The 13,010-nt window shown below is 35.4% G+C and overlaps 1 protein-coding gene across 2 annotated transcripts in view; it reads left to right on the forward strand.

Annotated features, from left to right (window-relative positions):
- The window catches only part of FCHO2 (FCH and mu domain containing endocytic adaptor 2), a 116,467-nt gene that overhangs the window by 37,990 nt on the left and 65,467 nt on the right, over positions 1 to 13,010 (forward strand). For both annotated transcript variants that reach the window (XM_036846400.1, XM_036846399.1), the window contains exons 6-8: positions 3,798 to 3,902; positions 9,304 to 9,402; positions 10,127 to 10,223. In XM_036846400.1, the coding sequence (XP_036702295.1) occupies positions 3,798 to 3,902; positions 9,304 to 9,402; positions 10,127 to 10,223 (301 nt within the window). The remainder of the gene's footprint in view (positions 1 to 3,797; positions 3,903 to 9,303; positions 9,403 to 10,126; positions 10,224 to 13,010) is intronic.

A 13,010-nucleotide genomic window follows, 5' to 3' on the forward strand; every position in this document is an offset into this window, starting at 1 on the left:
AATATTTCTGGTAGTACATCAGAAAACTTATAATGCTAAGGAAATGAATAAAATGTAGGATTTATTTCGTTATCAGTAGGTAATCTATTAAGGCCAATCTTTTGTTTATGAGAAGAAATGTAGCTATTGCTTTTAAAGCATAAGTTGCTATGCTCCAACTTCCCTTTTAATAATCACTTTACAAAAGTGGTCAAGTTTGTTACTACTGGGGCATTTAGTTTCTGTGAGTCTACCCTAAGAATTTACAGTTTTACTAAGCAAAGATACCATTTAGAAAGTCATTTTGACTTAACTGAGTGTTGCTGTATAGTCATTTCCTATGAGAGATGTTTCTTGCTTTCAAAAAATATATATATTCCCAATATGATTACATTCTTCTTAAAATTTTATTTATTTATTTATTTAATTTTTGGCTGCGTTGGGTCTTTGTTGCTGTGCGCGGGCTTTCTCTGTTTGCAGCGAGCGGGGTCTACTCTTCGTTGCGGTACGCGGGCTTCTCATTGCAGTGGCTTCTCTTGTTGGGGAGCATGGGCTCTAGGCTCGTGGGCTTCAGTAGTTGCAGCACGCAGACTCAGTAGTTGTGGCTCGTGGGATCTAGAGCGCAGGCTCAGTAGTTGTGGCGCACGGGCTTAGTTGCTCCGCGGCATGTGGGATCTTCCTGGACCAGGGCTCAAACCCTTGTTTCCTGCATTGGCAGGCAGATTCTTAACCACTGCACCACCAGGGAAGTCCAGAATACGATTACATTCTAAAGTGTCCTCTATATTCTTTTATAGGATACCCTTAGTTTTCTTTAAATTTTTTTTGTCATTACTTAAAATACCTTGTGAATCAATAAACTCTTTAAAAAAAATTTATTCATTACTAAGTATTACTTTTGCCAGTTTTCTAAGATGCCTCTTTAAGTTGGTATGTAATTTCCTTATTCTGACATACGATGTTTACCTTTGAAGAGTGAAAGCTGATGTAAAAAATATATTAGAACTTATAAAGAGTATCTTATTTCTTTTTTTGTAAGTGAGAAACCATTATGTTGTCTACAATGCAGCATATGTGTCTACTAGGAAAAATAATCATTATAGCAAAATATTAATTGAACTTTTCCTGTTTATTAGTATAATAAAAATTAAGAGTTTACTTTAAATATAGGCTATAGACTCAGTTCTTCCCTTTTTACATGGTTCATTCACATATTTTCTGATTGTTGGATTATGAATTTGTATGCCATAGTAAATAAACGTTTTAGTTTCTAACATGTGCCTGTCATCATGCTAGATGTTATGAAGGTTCTTAAAGGCTAAGTACATATTATCCCCTCTGTCTTCAAGAAGCTTCCTTCTTTTTGAGGAGCTAAGACTTATTGAATAGTACAGAACAAGAGGCTGCTAGAGAAAGGTTTTAATGGTAAGTTTAGAAGGGGAGGTGTCTTATTTTGTGTAGAACCTGCAAAAAGAAAACAGGAAAGATCCCATGGAATAAATTACTTTAAAAAGTATGGACACAATCATTATAGTTATATTTTGGGGGACTTTTCCATTGTTTATGAATTTCCTTTCAAATTTCAAATACTTCTAGGAGTGATCACAGCTCATGTATTTATCAATAGCCGACACATAAATTATAAGGCAATAACTTAATAGGCAGCAGAGAAAAAGAGTAGTGTTAGGATGAAGAAGAAGCAAAGAAGAGGGGGCTCCCAGTGGGAATATATCATTTTGCTAGACTGTGTTATTAAAAATCACTCCATGGACTGTGGGTTGCTTGTTACTCTTGTATAGACTGAAAATTTAGGTAGCTGGAAGAAATTCTCTTCTTCCAAGTCTCTTGGCATAACAAAATCCAAAAGGAAACCCAGATAACCATGGCATTAAAATTGTTTTTAAAATAAATTCTAGCAAACTTGGTTATCTGGACTTCCCGTGAAGGTAGTTTGTAAACTCTAAATATCCATCTCATCTAATGGTTAAATGTTTGAAAGGGCAAGGATGTTAGAGGAAGTATATTAACAGTAGTATAAAATAATGTCATACGGCTAGACAATGGGAAGAGAGTTTAAAAAAAGGTCCATAGGAGCAAACTAGAAAATCATTGTAGGTTTTAGACACTTACTTAGATATAATAACAGCAAAATGTAACAGCAAAATATAATGATGTATGTTCCTGTTGATGTTCCTTTTAGAAACCATAATAATAGCAGATACTATTTATTTTGTAGTCCCTGTCCCAAGCATTTACATAAATTACATTTCATCTGTGCCAAAGCTCTAAAAAAAATACGTGGTATTTCCATTTTAGGAATGAGAGAACTATATAAAACTCAAAGACAAAGTCAACTGGGTAGTAATTGGTAGAGCTAGAAGTTGAATCCAGTTTCTTTTGGCTCTGAAACCAGTTCTGATACAAGATACGGTTTTGATACACTACAAGATAAAGTGGCATCCTATATTCTTTATTTAAGAAGGCCCACAAGCATAAAGCATGTATGCTTAATATAATATATGCAATTATATTTTAGAGAGAGTACAGAGTTGCCTTTTTAGAGAATAAGACTGTATGCATCTCTTGCCAACCCCAAACCTCCAGGTAAACCCAACTTTCTGTTTCTAATACTTATTCTTAGACTCCTGAACATAGCTGGAGATAATTACCTACTGGCTCTGATTGGCTCTGCACAAATTCCAAGTTTTGCAGCCTAGCCCTCAGTGGCTCTTTGCAAGACTTTTACTCCTGTAGTTATTACCAGTTGCATTCTCCACAGCCATGGTTTGAAACTTTCTTTATTCTCCTGAAGTTCCCAACCCTACCCTACTCTTCTTCACTCGTAGCAGACCCGCTCTTACCTCATCATGAAAGTGGAGATGTTTTATCTTGAAATCCTGTAGCTTTTCTTTTTTTGATCTTCTTTAAACTCTTATTTACTTCAACACCCCTTCCCTTCAAACTTCCTGTATCCAAATTGATCAGCCCTTTGAGAATAATCAGGTTTCTTGATAGCCACATGTCTGCCCCAACCTACAAGTGACACATAGTTTTTCTTCTTCTTTAATGTCCGTCTTCCATTTGTTTTTACTTCTTTGTTACTTTCCACCAATTTCTAGCTGTTTATGTATAGGTTATACTTCTTCTATGAAGTCCCTGAAGAAAAGATCCCTATATAATTTGTATTCATATTCCTCACTGCCTAATATTTAACATATTATTAAGTTTTTATTGAATAAGTAACTTTGATAAAATTAGAACTATAATAATGCAGTAACAATTTCTTGAAAAATAGGCAATGATTAAAAACAGATTTATAGATTTTCTGGAGCACAATGGAAACTGAGAAACCTCAAGGAAAATTGATTTTTTTTTTCAACTTTTGAGCTAGCTTTATAGTCACCGATCAGACATTAAATGGAATATCTGTTGTGGAAGGAAGGAAGACTCACAGGTGTGTAAAGGAGTGTCAAGCATATTCTGAGGGTATTGTCACATTTTTGTTCGTTGAATTTTTAGTAACATTGTACTATTATGTGGTTGTGTGATCTTACTCTGAGTTATAAAATGGGAGTATTTAAACTTTTTAAAGCACGTTCCATCAGACAAGAGAATTAGCATTTAATTTCTGCATTATTGTGTGACCGTAACAAAAAATACTGCTAAGGAGGATTTGTAAAAAGGTATTAGTTTTTGTCAGCTTGAACTCAACATAGGCCTCATTTCTTAAAATGCACTTAAATTATTATTTCATATAAACTTATATCAGGAAATAAAAAATATTTTGTATAGTTCAAAATGTTTCTGTTTTGTTACAGGCAGCTGTTAAATCTAAGAAAGCTACGGATACCTATAAACTCTATGTGGAAAAATATGCATTAGCAAAAGCTGATTTTGAACAGAAAATGACAGAAACAGCTCAGGTTGGTATTTTTAAGTCTTTAAATCTAAAACAGGATATTTGTGTTTATTGTTTATAAATTATAATAAATTATATTACTGATAAAAATAATATAATTTTTCTGTCATAAATTTTTTTAGTATTAGAAAATGTTAAAATGCACAATCTCAGTGTTCTAATAATGCTGTTTTAAAAATATACATCTTGTTTTGGAGATTGAAGACCAAGAATCAATAGTTACAATATCATAAGGGATTATTCAGATTGACTGGAATGTTTAAAGAGCATTGGAGAAAATGAGGACATTGGTAGATGATGAAGACAGTAATGATTATGTATGGGTTTTAAAATTGACTTATACTTAAGAAAACTGGAAATGACTCAGTGCTGAGGATACAGTGGTTAACAAAACAATCAAGAATCCCTGCTCTCATAGAACTTCCATTTTAGTAAGGGAAGACAGACAATCAGTTAAAAAAAGTCTGTTTCCTATATGCTTGGGATAAATTATATTCAATTTGATGTTCTTAGAGCCTTAGTTAAAGGCCTAGATTTATGATGGGTGCTTTTATGAATTATACCCAGAACTTCTACCTTCACCTCTTGTCCTCTTTTCTTGTTTTGTTTTTCTCCTTAGCACCTGTCATCATCTGACACCATGCATTTAATTTACTGTCAGACAGGATAGGATGGTATGCTGCTGTGACAGAGAACCCCCAAAATCTCAGTGGCTTACAATAGCAAGTGTTTATTTGTTATCACGCTACTTGTTCATCATGGCTTAGCTCTTCACTCTGGCACTGAGGCTGGTGGAGGAACCTCTTCTTAGAACATTCTTAGTCATCATGTCTGAGGGGCTAGAAATATGGTGGAGCACACTGGCTCCTCTACCCATATTTTTTGTTGTCTGTCTTCCCCCCACTAAAATATAAGTTCTGTAAGAGCAGGGATTGATTTGTTTACTGCAATCTCCTCAGCACTTAAAACAGTTTTCAGCTCATGGTAGGCACTCTGTAAGTGTGAAGAAGGACTTTATGAATCTGACTTTTTGGATTCTAGGGAGTCTTCTCGCTTGGAGTGGTGAATGATTCACACCTCAGAAACAGACGGCTTACATGCTTGTGTGCAGGCATAATGCATCCATCTCTACTTACCCTGTTGTGGGCACTGTGCTAGTGCTGGGTGTATACAATATATATGTAAATAAAACAAATTCTCTCTGCTCTACATGGAGTATACAGTATAGGGGAGGGAGACAGACATTAAATATATGCTTAAATATAAAGTTACAAATTATTATAAATGTTACAAAGGAAAAGAACAAGCTTCCATGAGATAGAATAAGAGGGATGACCTAATTTGGATTAGGGAGTTAACGAAAGTCCATTTTGGAGAAGTAACATTTAAAACTGAGATTTGAAGAGTCAGTAAGAGACTCATTCTAGGGCAGGAGTGTTCTAGGCATTGGGGACAGTGGATATGAAGACCCAGATGTGTAAAAGAGAGATCACATTCTAGAAAGTAAAAAATGCTTACTGAAACTGAGTAAGGAGAGATGGTGGTTAGAAATGAGGTTAAAGAGATAATCAAGGACCAGGCTTTAGTGAGGGTTTAGGTTTTCTCCCAGAGCAGTTGGAATACATTGAAGAGCTGTATGCAGGGGCGTGACATGATATGGTCTGCATTTTTAAAGCTAATTCTGACAGTTTCGTGAAGAATGGATTATAGTGAGGCCAAAGGAGAATCAAGAGTCCAATTTGGAAGGCAGTGTCATAGTCCAGTGAGAAGGATGAGGGTCAGTGTGGTGGCCTTGGAGAAGGAGACAAGTGAATGCATTTGGAGGTGGCAGGGGTAGGGTGAATGGGAGAATTCTAAAGGGATTCAAGATCTCTTCCAGGTTTTGGCTTGTAAGCCTATGTGTATAGAGATGAATGGCAAAGGCTAGATGAAGAGTTGTTAGTTTGAGGGGTCGGAAGAGCGTGAGATGTTCAGTTTTGAACATGTTAATTTTGAGCTGCATATACCTAAGTGGAGACATCAAATGGGCAGTTTTGGAGGCTGTAAGTAATCTGGGCTGGACATAATATTCACATCCCTTATCCACAATTCTGAATTCCAAAAGCTCTGAAAACCAAAAATTTTTTTTCCAGAACTCATTTGGCAGCAAAACTTGAACCGATGTGAGGCTAATTTATAGTCTCTTTATCCTACTTAGACTGAATATACATGTTTTCCTTTAGTGTTCGATAAACAGATGCCACTGCAGATCCTGTTGGTAGTATTATGAGATATATGGTAACAACACCATGTTATCTTTATTTTAAAAAATCCAAAATATTTAAATTCCAAAACAACTGGTCCCAAAGGTTTTGAATAAAGGATTGGGCCTTTATAAAACAGGGGCTGGACAGTACACACAGCCGTAATGACATCACCTTGGATAGAGTGTGGGGAAGTAGTGGCCAAGCTCTGAGAGGTTCATTGTCAGTTTGGGAGAGGAAGAGATGCTGAAACCCAAGTAGGAGAAGCCAGAGAAGGAAGAAAACTGGGAAATGTCATGTCATGGCAGCTGGGAAATGATAATGTTTCAAGAAGGGTTTAGTTTGTTAAATGAGGCTCCATCTCTAGTGAGATAAAAAGTTTCAGTTTCTATAGCAACTGAGGTCATTGTAGACTTCAGCAAGTTCTCTTTTATCTTTTAAATCATTAGGAACACTCCTTTATAAGGCAGTTATTGATTTGTTAATTTCCTATCAAAATGATTACTTTCTATCAGTGAAAATGTTTGCCTTTCAGTTATTTAATTTGAAAGAACAAATTAGAATTTGTTAGAGTCAGTGTTTTTTGTTTGTATATATTATCTTATAAAGAATCTTCAGCACTCATCTTTCCCTCTCCTTATCTCTTTCTGCTTCCTCATTATATTTTTCAAATTGCATTTTAACTGTTTATCTTGCCAATTCCAAGATGGGAACATTAATTTGTTTGACCAGATGTTTAACCATGGTGCTTTTAAATAAAGATGATGGTATACTGTGCTGACGTGTATATGTGTTCTTTCTCGTGTTCCCTCCTTGTCTTTCTCTGTCTGTGTCACACACACACAACTGTAGGACAGGTTAACTTTTGTTTCTTAATAGACAGTAGACTTTATTTTGGGTTATTTAGAAGGGAAAAGAATTCTTTTGCTTCTCTACTTTCCTTTTGTTCCAGGCCAAGCGGGTTGACTTAATCCCAGTGGGAAGGGGCCTGTCAATCTAGTGAGAATGAAATTTGGGTGGCAGGACATATATTTACCTGGGGTGAAAGAAGTTAGAATTTACTTGGAGTACTTGTGATGTAAGTTTTTTCATTTGAGTTGAGAATAAGCATGATTAAAATTGTGACTCTGTGCTTATGCTTTTCACCACTGTTGGTTAATGACACTCAAAAAACTTGAAACAGTAAGATTTTGTTTACTTTGAGCAGTTTGATGGCTAGTTCAAGGAAATTTGAGATTTGCTTGAGCAACACCCTCAGATTAAGGAGTTTTAGTATTAGAGTGCTTTTCTATATCTCTCGTGGCTGACAAAATTGTACTTTTTTAAAAAAACTAATATAACAGTACATATGAACACAGTGAATTTGAAATTGCAAGGAGGAAAAACTCTGATTTGTTCAAGAAGGTTTATTCATTTATATTCAAACACTTGATACTATGTTCCCACTGCTGAATAACTCTGAGCTTATTTCGTAGTCACTAATTTTGAGGAATTCTGATATTTAGCAGTGTCCTCCCACCAAAAATAAAGCACAGTTTCAAGATTGTAGCTGAATCATGCTTTTAGTTTCTGTTTGGCTTCATGCTTCAAGATATTTCTAAATTATTAAGGATCTGACTTATTCAACGTAGGTGTTTCAAAAGAGAATGAGAAGAAGGCACAAGTTTCCTTGGAATTAGGGATCATCCATTTGAAATTAGTGGCTGTTTGACCAAGCTTTCCTGGATTTGGGACTACCTGTCTATGAGAAAATATCTTGTTCATTAAATTGCAGAAATTTAAGCCGAGGGTGAATTCTTATAATATGAACGTAAAATAGGATCATGCTCCTCCTGAATGTTCCTCAGTTCTTAAGAGTAATTCAGGATCTTGCAGTATTGGTACTCTCATTGGACTTGGTCAAAATTAGTCAAGACAAGCACTCTATTTTAATTCTTATCATTCCTCATGAATAAAATGGATTTAAGTTTTTGGACTTTGTTGCATTACTGCCAAAACTATAATTTCACCATAATTGATTTTTTTTTTTTTAGAAGTTCAGACCCTTTACACAAATATAGACATGATTATTTGGCTTAGTGATTTCTGATCACGTAACTCAGTGCTGAAGAAAATTGGACATTAAATATGGGGTGAGGGAATTTAATTTGATAAACTAACTAGGGAAAAATAGCAGACATTTAGGCCTGCTCCTTAGAGCTGATGTAATTTGGCAAGAAAGTGGGTAATCAGGTTTGTGCACTGGAAATGACAAATGTATTTTTGTTTGAAAATGACTAGTTCAGCATTTCCCAAATCCTGTTTTGAGGAATATTATTGTTCTGTGAGATATTAATAGATATTCAGAGAAGAAGAAAAAAAGGGTTGTGTGGTCAAAGAAATTTGGAAGACACTGGGTTAAGCAGAGTGCAACAAGTTTTGTTACTTTAGTATTTTTCTCAGTTACTTCAGTTTTTAATACATTTATTGTGAAGCCAAGTCTAGCAGTGGTTTTCTTCCTGGGGAGTAAATATCAGAATAACCTGGGATTTTTTTCCAAACAACATTCTTACCTCTTTCCAGCCCATTGCCTAAGTAGTCGTGGAGGATCTATTTGTTTTATAGTTTGAAAACATTCTCCAGGTCATCTGAATCATCTCTACCTTCAGCTGAGAACTGCTGAGACAGAGTGTACATACAGGCTTTCCCAGATTTCTTTGACCGTAGACTGTCTCTTTTGGAGACTATGTATTAACATTTCAAGAATTAGACCTTTTGAAAGTCTATGGGCTAGATTGTAAAGTCGTTAAGAAGTAAACTGTAGTTTTAGCTCTGCCAACTAATTGTTTTTCAGTTTTTGAAATACTTCTCCCTTGGTTTTCTGACACTATTCTCTTCTGGGTCTCCTTCTGATTTTCTGACCATGATTATAGATTTTAATTTGTGGTATCTTCTAATTCTGAAAAAGTCATATTTGCCTGAGAAATGATGTAACAAAAAGTTAACTTTTTTCGATGCTATATTTTTCGATGCTAGACTCATTTGTCTAGAAGCGTTGTTAAATATTAAATAATAATGATAACTTGCTAAATTTGGTTAGCTGTATTAAGATGACTTCTAAAAAGTGTTTTGATTTCAGAATATATCTGTGTGTGTGTGTAATTTTTTATATTCGCTACCCAGAAATTTCAAGATATTGAAGAAACTCATCTCATTCATATAAAAGAAATTATAGGATCCTTGTCAAATGCTATAAAGGAAATTCATTTACAAATAGGCCAGGTACGTTTTTACTTTTATTGAACTGATTCATGAGAATTTTATGTTCACTTCTGACTCTAAAAATCATAACTCATAACATGATACTGAATTATTTCAGGTAAAGAATATGTATTTACATGTATTAAGTACAAAATAACCTGGATTTTACCATCCTATCAAGGATGATAATTTAAATTAATTATGGAGTTAAACTTCTGAAGTTAACAATTTTTGAATATTTCTTTATTACAAAGTTTTACTATTTTAAAATTTAGAATAGCAACTTCAGTAAGTTATAGAGCTTGTGCTTAGAAATTTTCCAAAAATATAAAAGTGCCTTAATGATGACATTTGGGGTGCATTGAAATATAGTAGAAAAAGATGAAGTCTGTTATTCTTGGTTACTGAAGTTCTAATACTATTTTCATTGCTGTATAAGTTTTATTTATCATAAGATTTATGTCTCTAAAACACTCAAAGATAGGAACAGGACACTGCCTTGACTTCTAAGGCTGTGAGACCATATGTTAAGGGGTTCATGTAAAAAGTGGTTTGTATCCATAGATCTACTAACAGTGTTAGGTAACAGAGCATGTTAGGCAAATGAAAGTTTTCAAAGGCTCTGGGTCAAAAAATATATATTTTGGTATAATGAATTTTAATTGTTTTGTGGAAGTTTTGTCTGAAATACAGTAAGACTATTTATAGAAAGTGAAAAAAACTTATCTTTATTTCATTTTAATAGGTCCATGAAGAATTTATAAATAACATGGCTAACACTACAGTTGAAAGCTTGATACAAAAATTTGCTGAGTCAAAAGGCACTGGGAAGGAAAGACCTGGTAAGATGACAAACTTTGCAAGGAAACATATTCACATTTTCCATCCAGTAACAAATGTGTTTGCCTTTAAATTCCAAAATTGCAAAATGGAGCTTGGGAGATACCTAAAAGTCTGTGTGAAATCTCAGATATCATTACTTTGTGTCTGATGGTATGTTAGGTTTTTGTTTTGACCTTCAGTAGTTAATAATTTAGTACTACTTAAAGTGGTTATCATACCTTTACTAAATTAATATATTACAGTTTATTTATACTTTCAAAAGTAGAGTTAGCAACTGAAGGCCATTTTAATAAGACAAAGAGTGGGAGAGAATATTAAGCCCTCAGAGCATTGAGGCCAGTGGAGAACATTTCTTAAAATTTAATAACTTTTTTATTTCCTCATTCACATATATATTTAACAAATTTATTTATTGAGTGCTAATAGTATTCTGGGTACTGTTTTAGACACTGGGGAATATACCAGTGAGTACAGGCATCCTGGTTCCTATTTTATGAACAAATGATTACAGGTTTCCTTAATCTTACTTTTAATAAGCATGTTATATTATATCAAATATAATAAGCACCATTCTCTTCTCCTGCTCAGCATACTTACAGTCTTCGAGATTTCTTTTGTTTTGTTTTGTTTTTTATTTATTTTTGGCTGCGCTGGGTCTTCATTGCTGCGCACAGGCTTTTCTCTAGTTGCGGTGAGTGAGGTCTACTCTTTGTGGTGCGCGGGCTTCTCACTGCGGTGGCTTCTCTTGTTGCTGAACGTGGGCTCTAGGCGTATGGGCTTCAGTAGTTGCACCACACGGGCCCTAGAGCGTGCGGGCTTCAGTAGTTGTGGCATGTGGGCTCAGTAGTTGCGGTGCGCAGGCTCTAGGGTGTGCAGGCTTCAGTAGTTGTGGTGCACAGGCTTAGTTGCTCCACGGCATGTGGGATTTTCCCGGACCAGGGATCGAACCCAGGTCCTCTGTTGGCAGGCGGATTCTCAACCACTGTGCCACCAGGGAAGTCCCAAGCCTTCTAGATTTCTTGAATCTATCTATTAGTTACTCTACCATATTCTTGCAAGATACTTGTTTTCACTCCACAGGTAAAAATTATTCAGTCCAGTAAAGAAGTTAAAGTATAGTTTAGAATTCAGGAAAATGAATATGTGACTTGTAGAGAAGTCTGGGAGCCATTTTTCTTCAGTGCAGTTCACAGCTAAGGCTTGAAACCTAAATCATCTTCACTTCCTTTTTCCCACGTTTCGTTAAGTTTCCAATTGTATTGATTCAATTCTGTTAGTATTTTTCCCTTCAGACCTTCCTTCTTACCTACCTCATTGAATACAGCAGCAGGTTTCTAAATACTGGCACAGTAGAGATTTCTCTAGTCTATTTTACATGTTGTAGCACATTAATGTTTTGGGTATATAATTATGAACTCATAACTGCATTTCTCATAAATCTTTGACTTTTCATTATAGACAGAATGAAATTTAGATTCTGGACTTAGGTTCAAAGCTTTTCGGGATCTGCCCTTGCCCAATTCTTTTTTTTTTTTTTTTTAATAGATTTATTTATTTATTTATCTATTTATTTTTGGCTGAGTTGGGTCTTCATTGCTGCGCGAGGGCTTTCTCTAGTTGTGGCGAGCGGGGGCTACTCTTGATTGCGGTGCGTGGGCTTCTCATTGCGGTGGCTTCTCTTGTTGCGGAGCATGGGCTCTAGGCGCACGTGCTTTAGTAGCTGTGGCTCAAAGGCTCTAGAGCACAGCCTTAGTAGTTGTGGCGCATGGGCTTAGTTGCTCCACGGCATGTGGGATCTTCCCGGACCAGGGCTCGAACCCGTGTCTCCTGCATTGGCAGGCGGATTTTTAACCACTGCGCCACCAGGGAAGCCCCTGCCCTTGTCCAATCTTTAGTCTTACTTTCTATTTTTCTTTTCTGGCACCCTCCATTGCAGCCAACCTGAATTGCTTGCTGTTTCCTATCCATACCCCCCTTTTGCCCTTGGTACCTTAGTTGCCCTTATGTCTACTCTAGAAAATGCTATATCTCACTCATTTTTCAAATGAATAAACTCTTAAAAAGCCAGGTCATGTGTTACTTCCACCATCAAACAGAGAACTTTGTACTTTTTTTTGGCATTGTTGGTGTCTACCTTAAATTTTAGTAATTGTGCTCTTACGAAGAAAAGTTCTGTTTTTGATTCATCTGTTTATTATGTGTAAACAGTACATTTTTGTTGAATGAATGAACAGATGGGCATATAAGGTAAGGTTAGGATGTTGAAGAGGTTGGAATGGATGGATTTGCTATTAGATAAGTCTTGGTGAAGGAATAGTAAATAATTATGGTTAAATTTAGTGAGTACTTACTTTGTGCCATGTACTATGTCAGCTGCTTTGCAGGCAAACTTTGATCTTCAGGAACTCTTTGAAGTAGGTACTGTTATTCCCATTTTACAGATGATGGAAATATTGAGAGGTTAAATTACTTGCCAAAGCTAAGTACATGCCAGAATCCTGGGATTAAATTTCAGGATCCTTGACCTCAAGGCCCATGCTTTGGAGAAATTAGAATAGAACTAAATAACTAAGTTTACATATGTAGGAGAATGAGGATGCTGAGATACATAACTACAAAATAGTGTGAAACCCTAAAATTCATTGTAAAGATTAAATTGTAAGTGAAAACCAGTTAAGAGAGGTAAAAACAATTGAAGAATCTTTATATAGAGCATTTAGAAGTATTGGTAGAATAAAAGGAAATGTGTATTGGCTGGTTAAAAATGCCTGAGACAGAACTGAATA

The sequence above is a fragment of the Balaenoptera musculus genome, chromosome 3 (genome assembly GCF_009873245.2).
Source record: "Balaenoptera musculus isolate JJ_BM4_2016_0621 chromosome 3, mBalMus1.pri.v3, whole genome shotgun sequence".
NCBI lineage: Eukaryota > Metazoa > Chordata > Mammalia > Artiodactyla > Balaenopteridae > Balaenoptera > Balaenoptera musculus.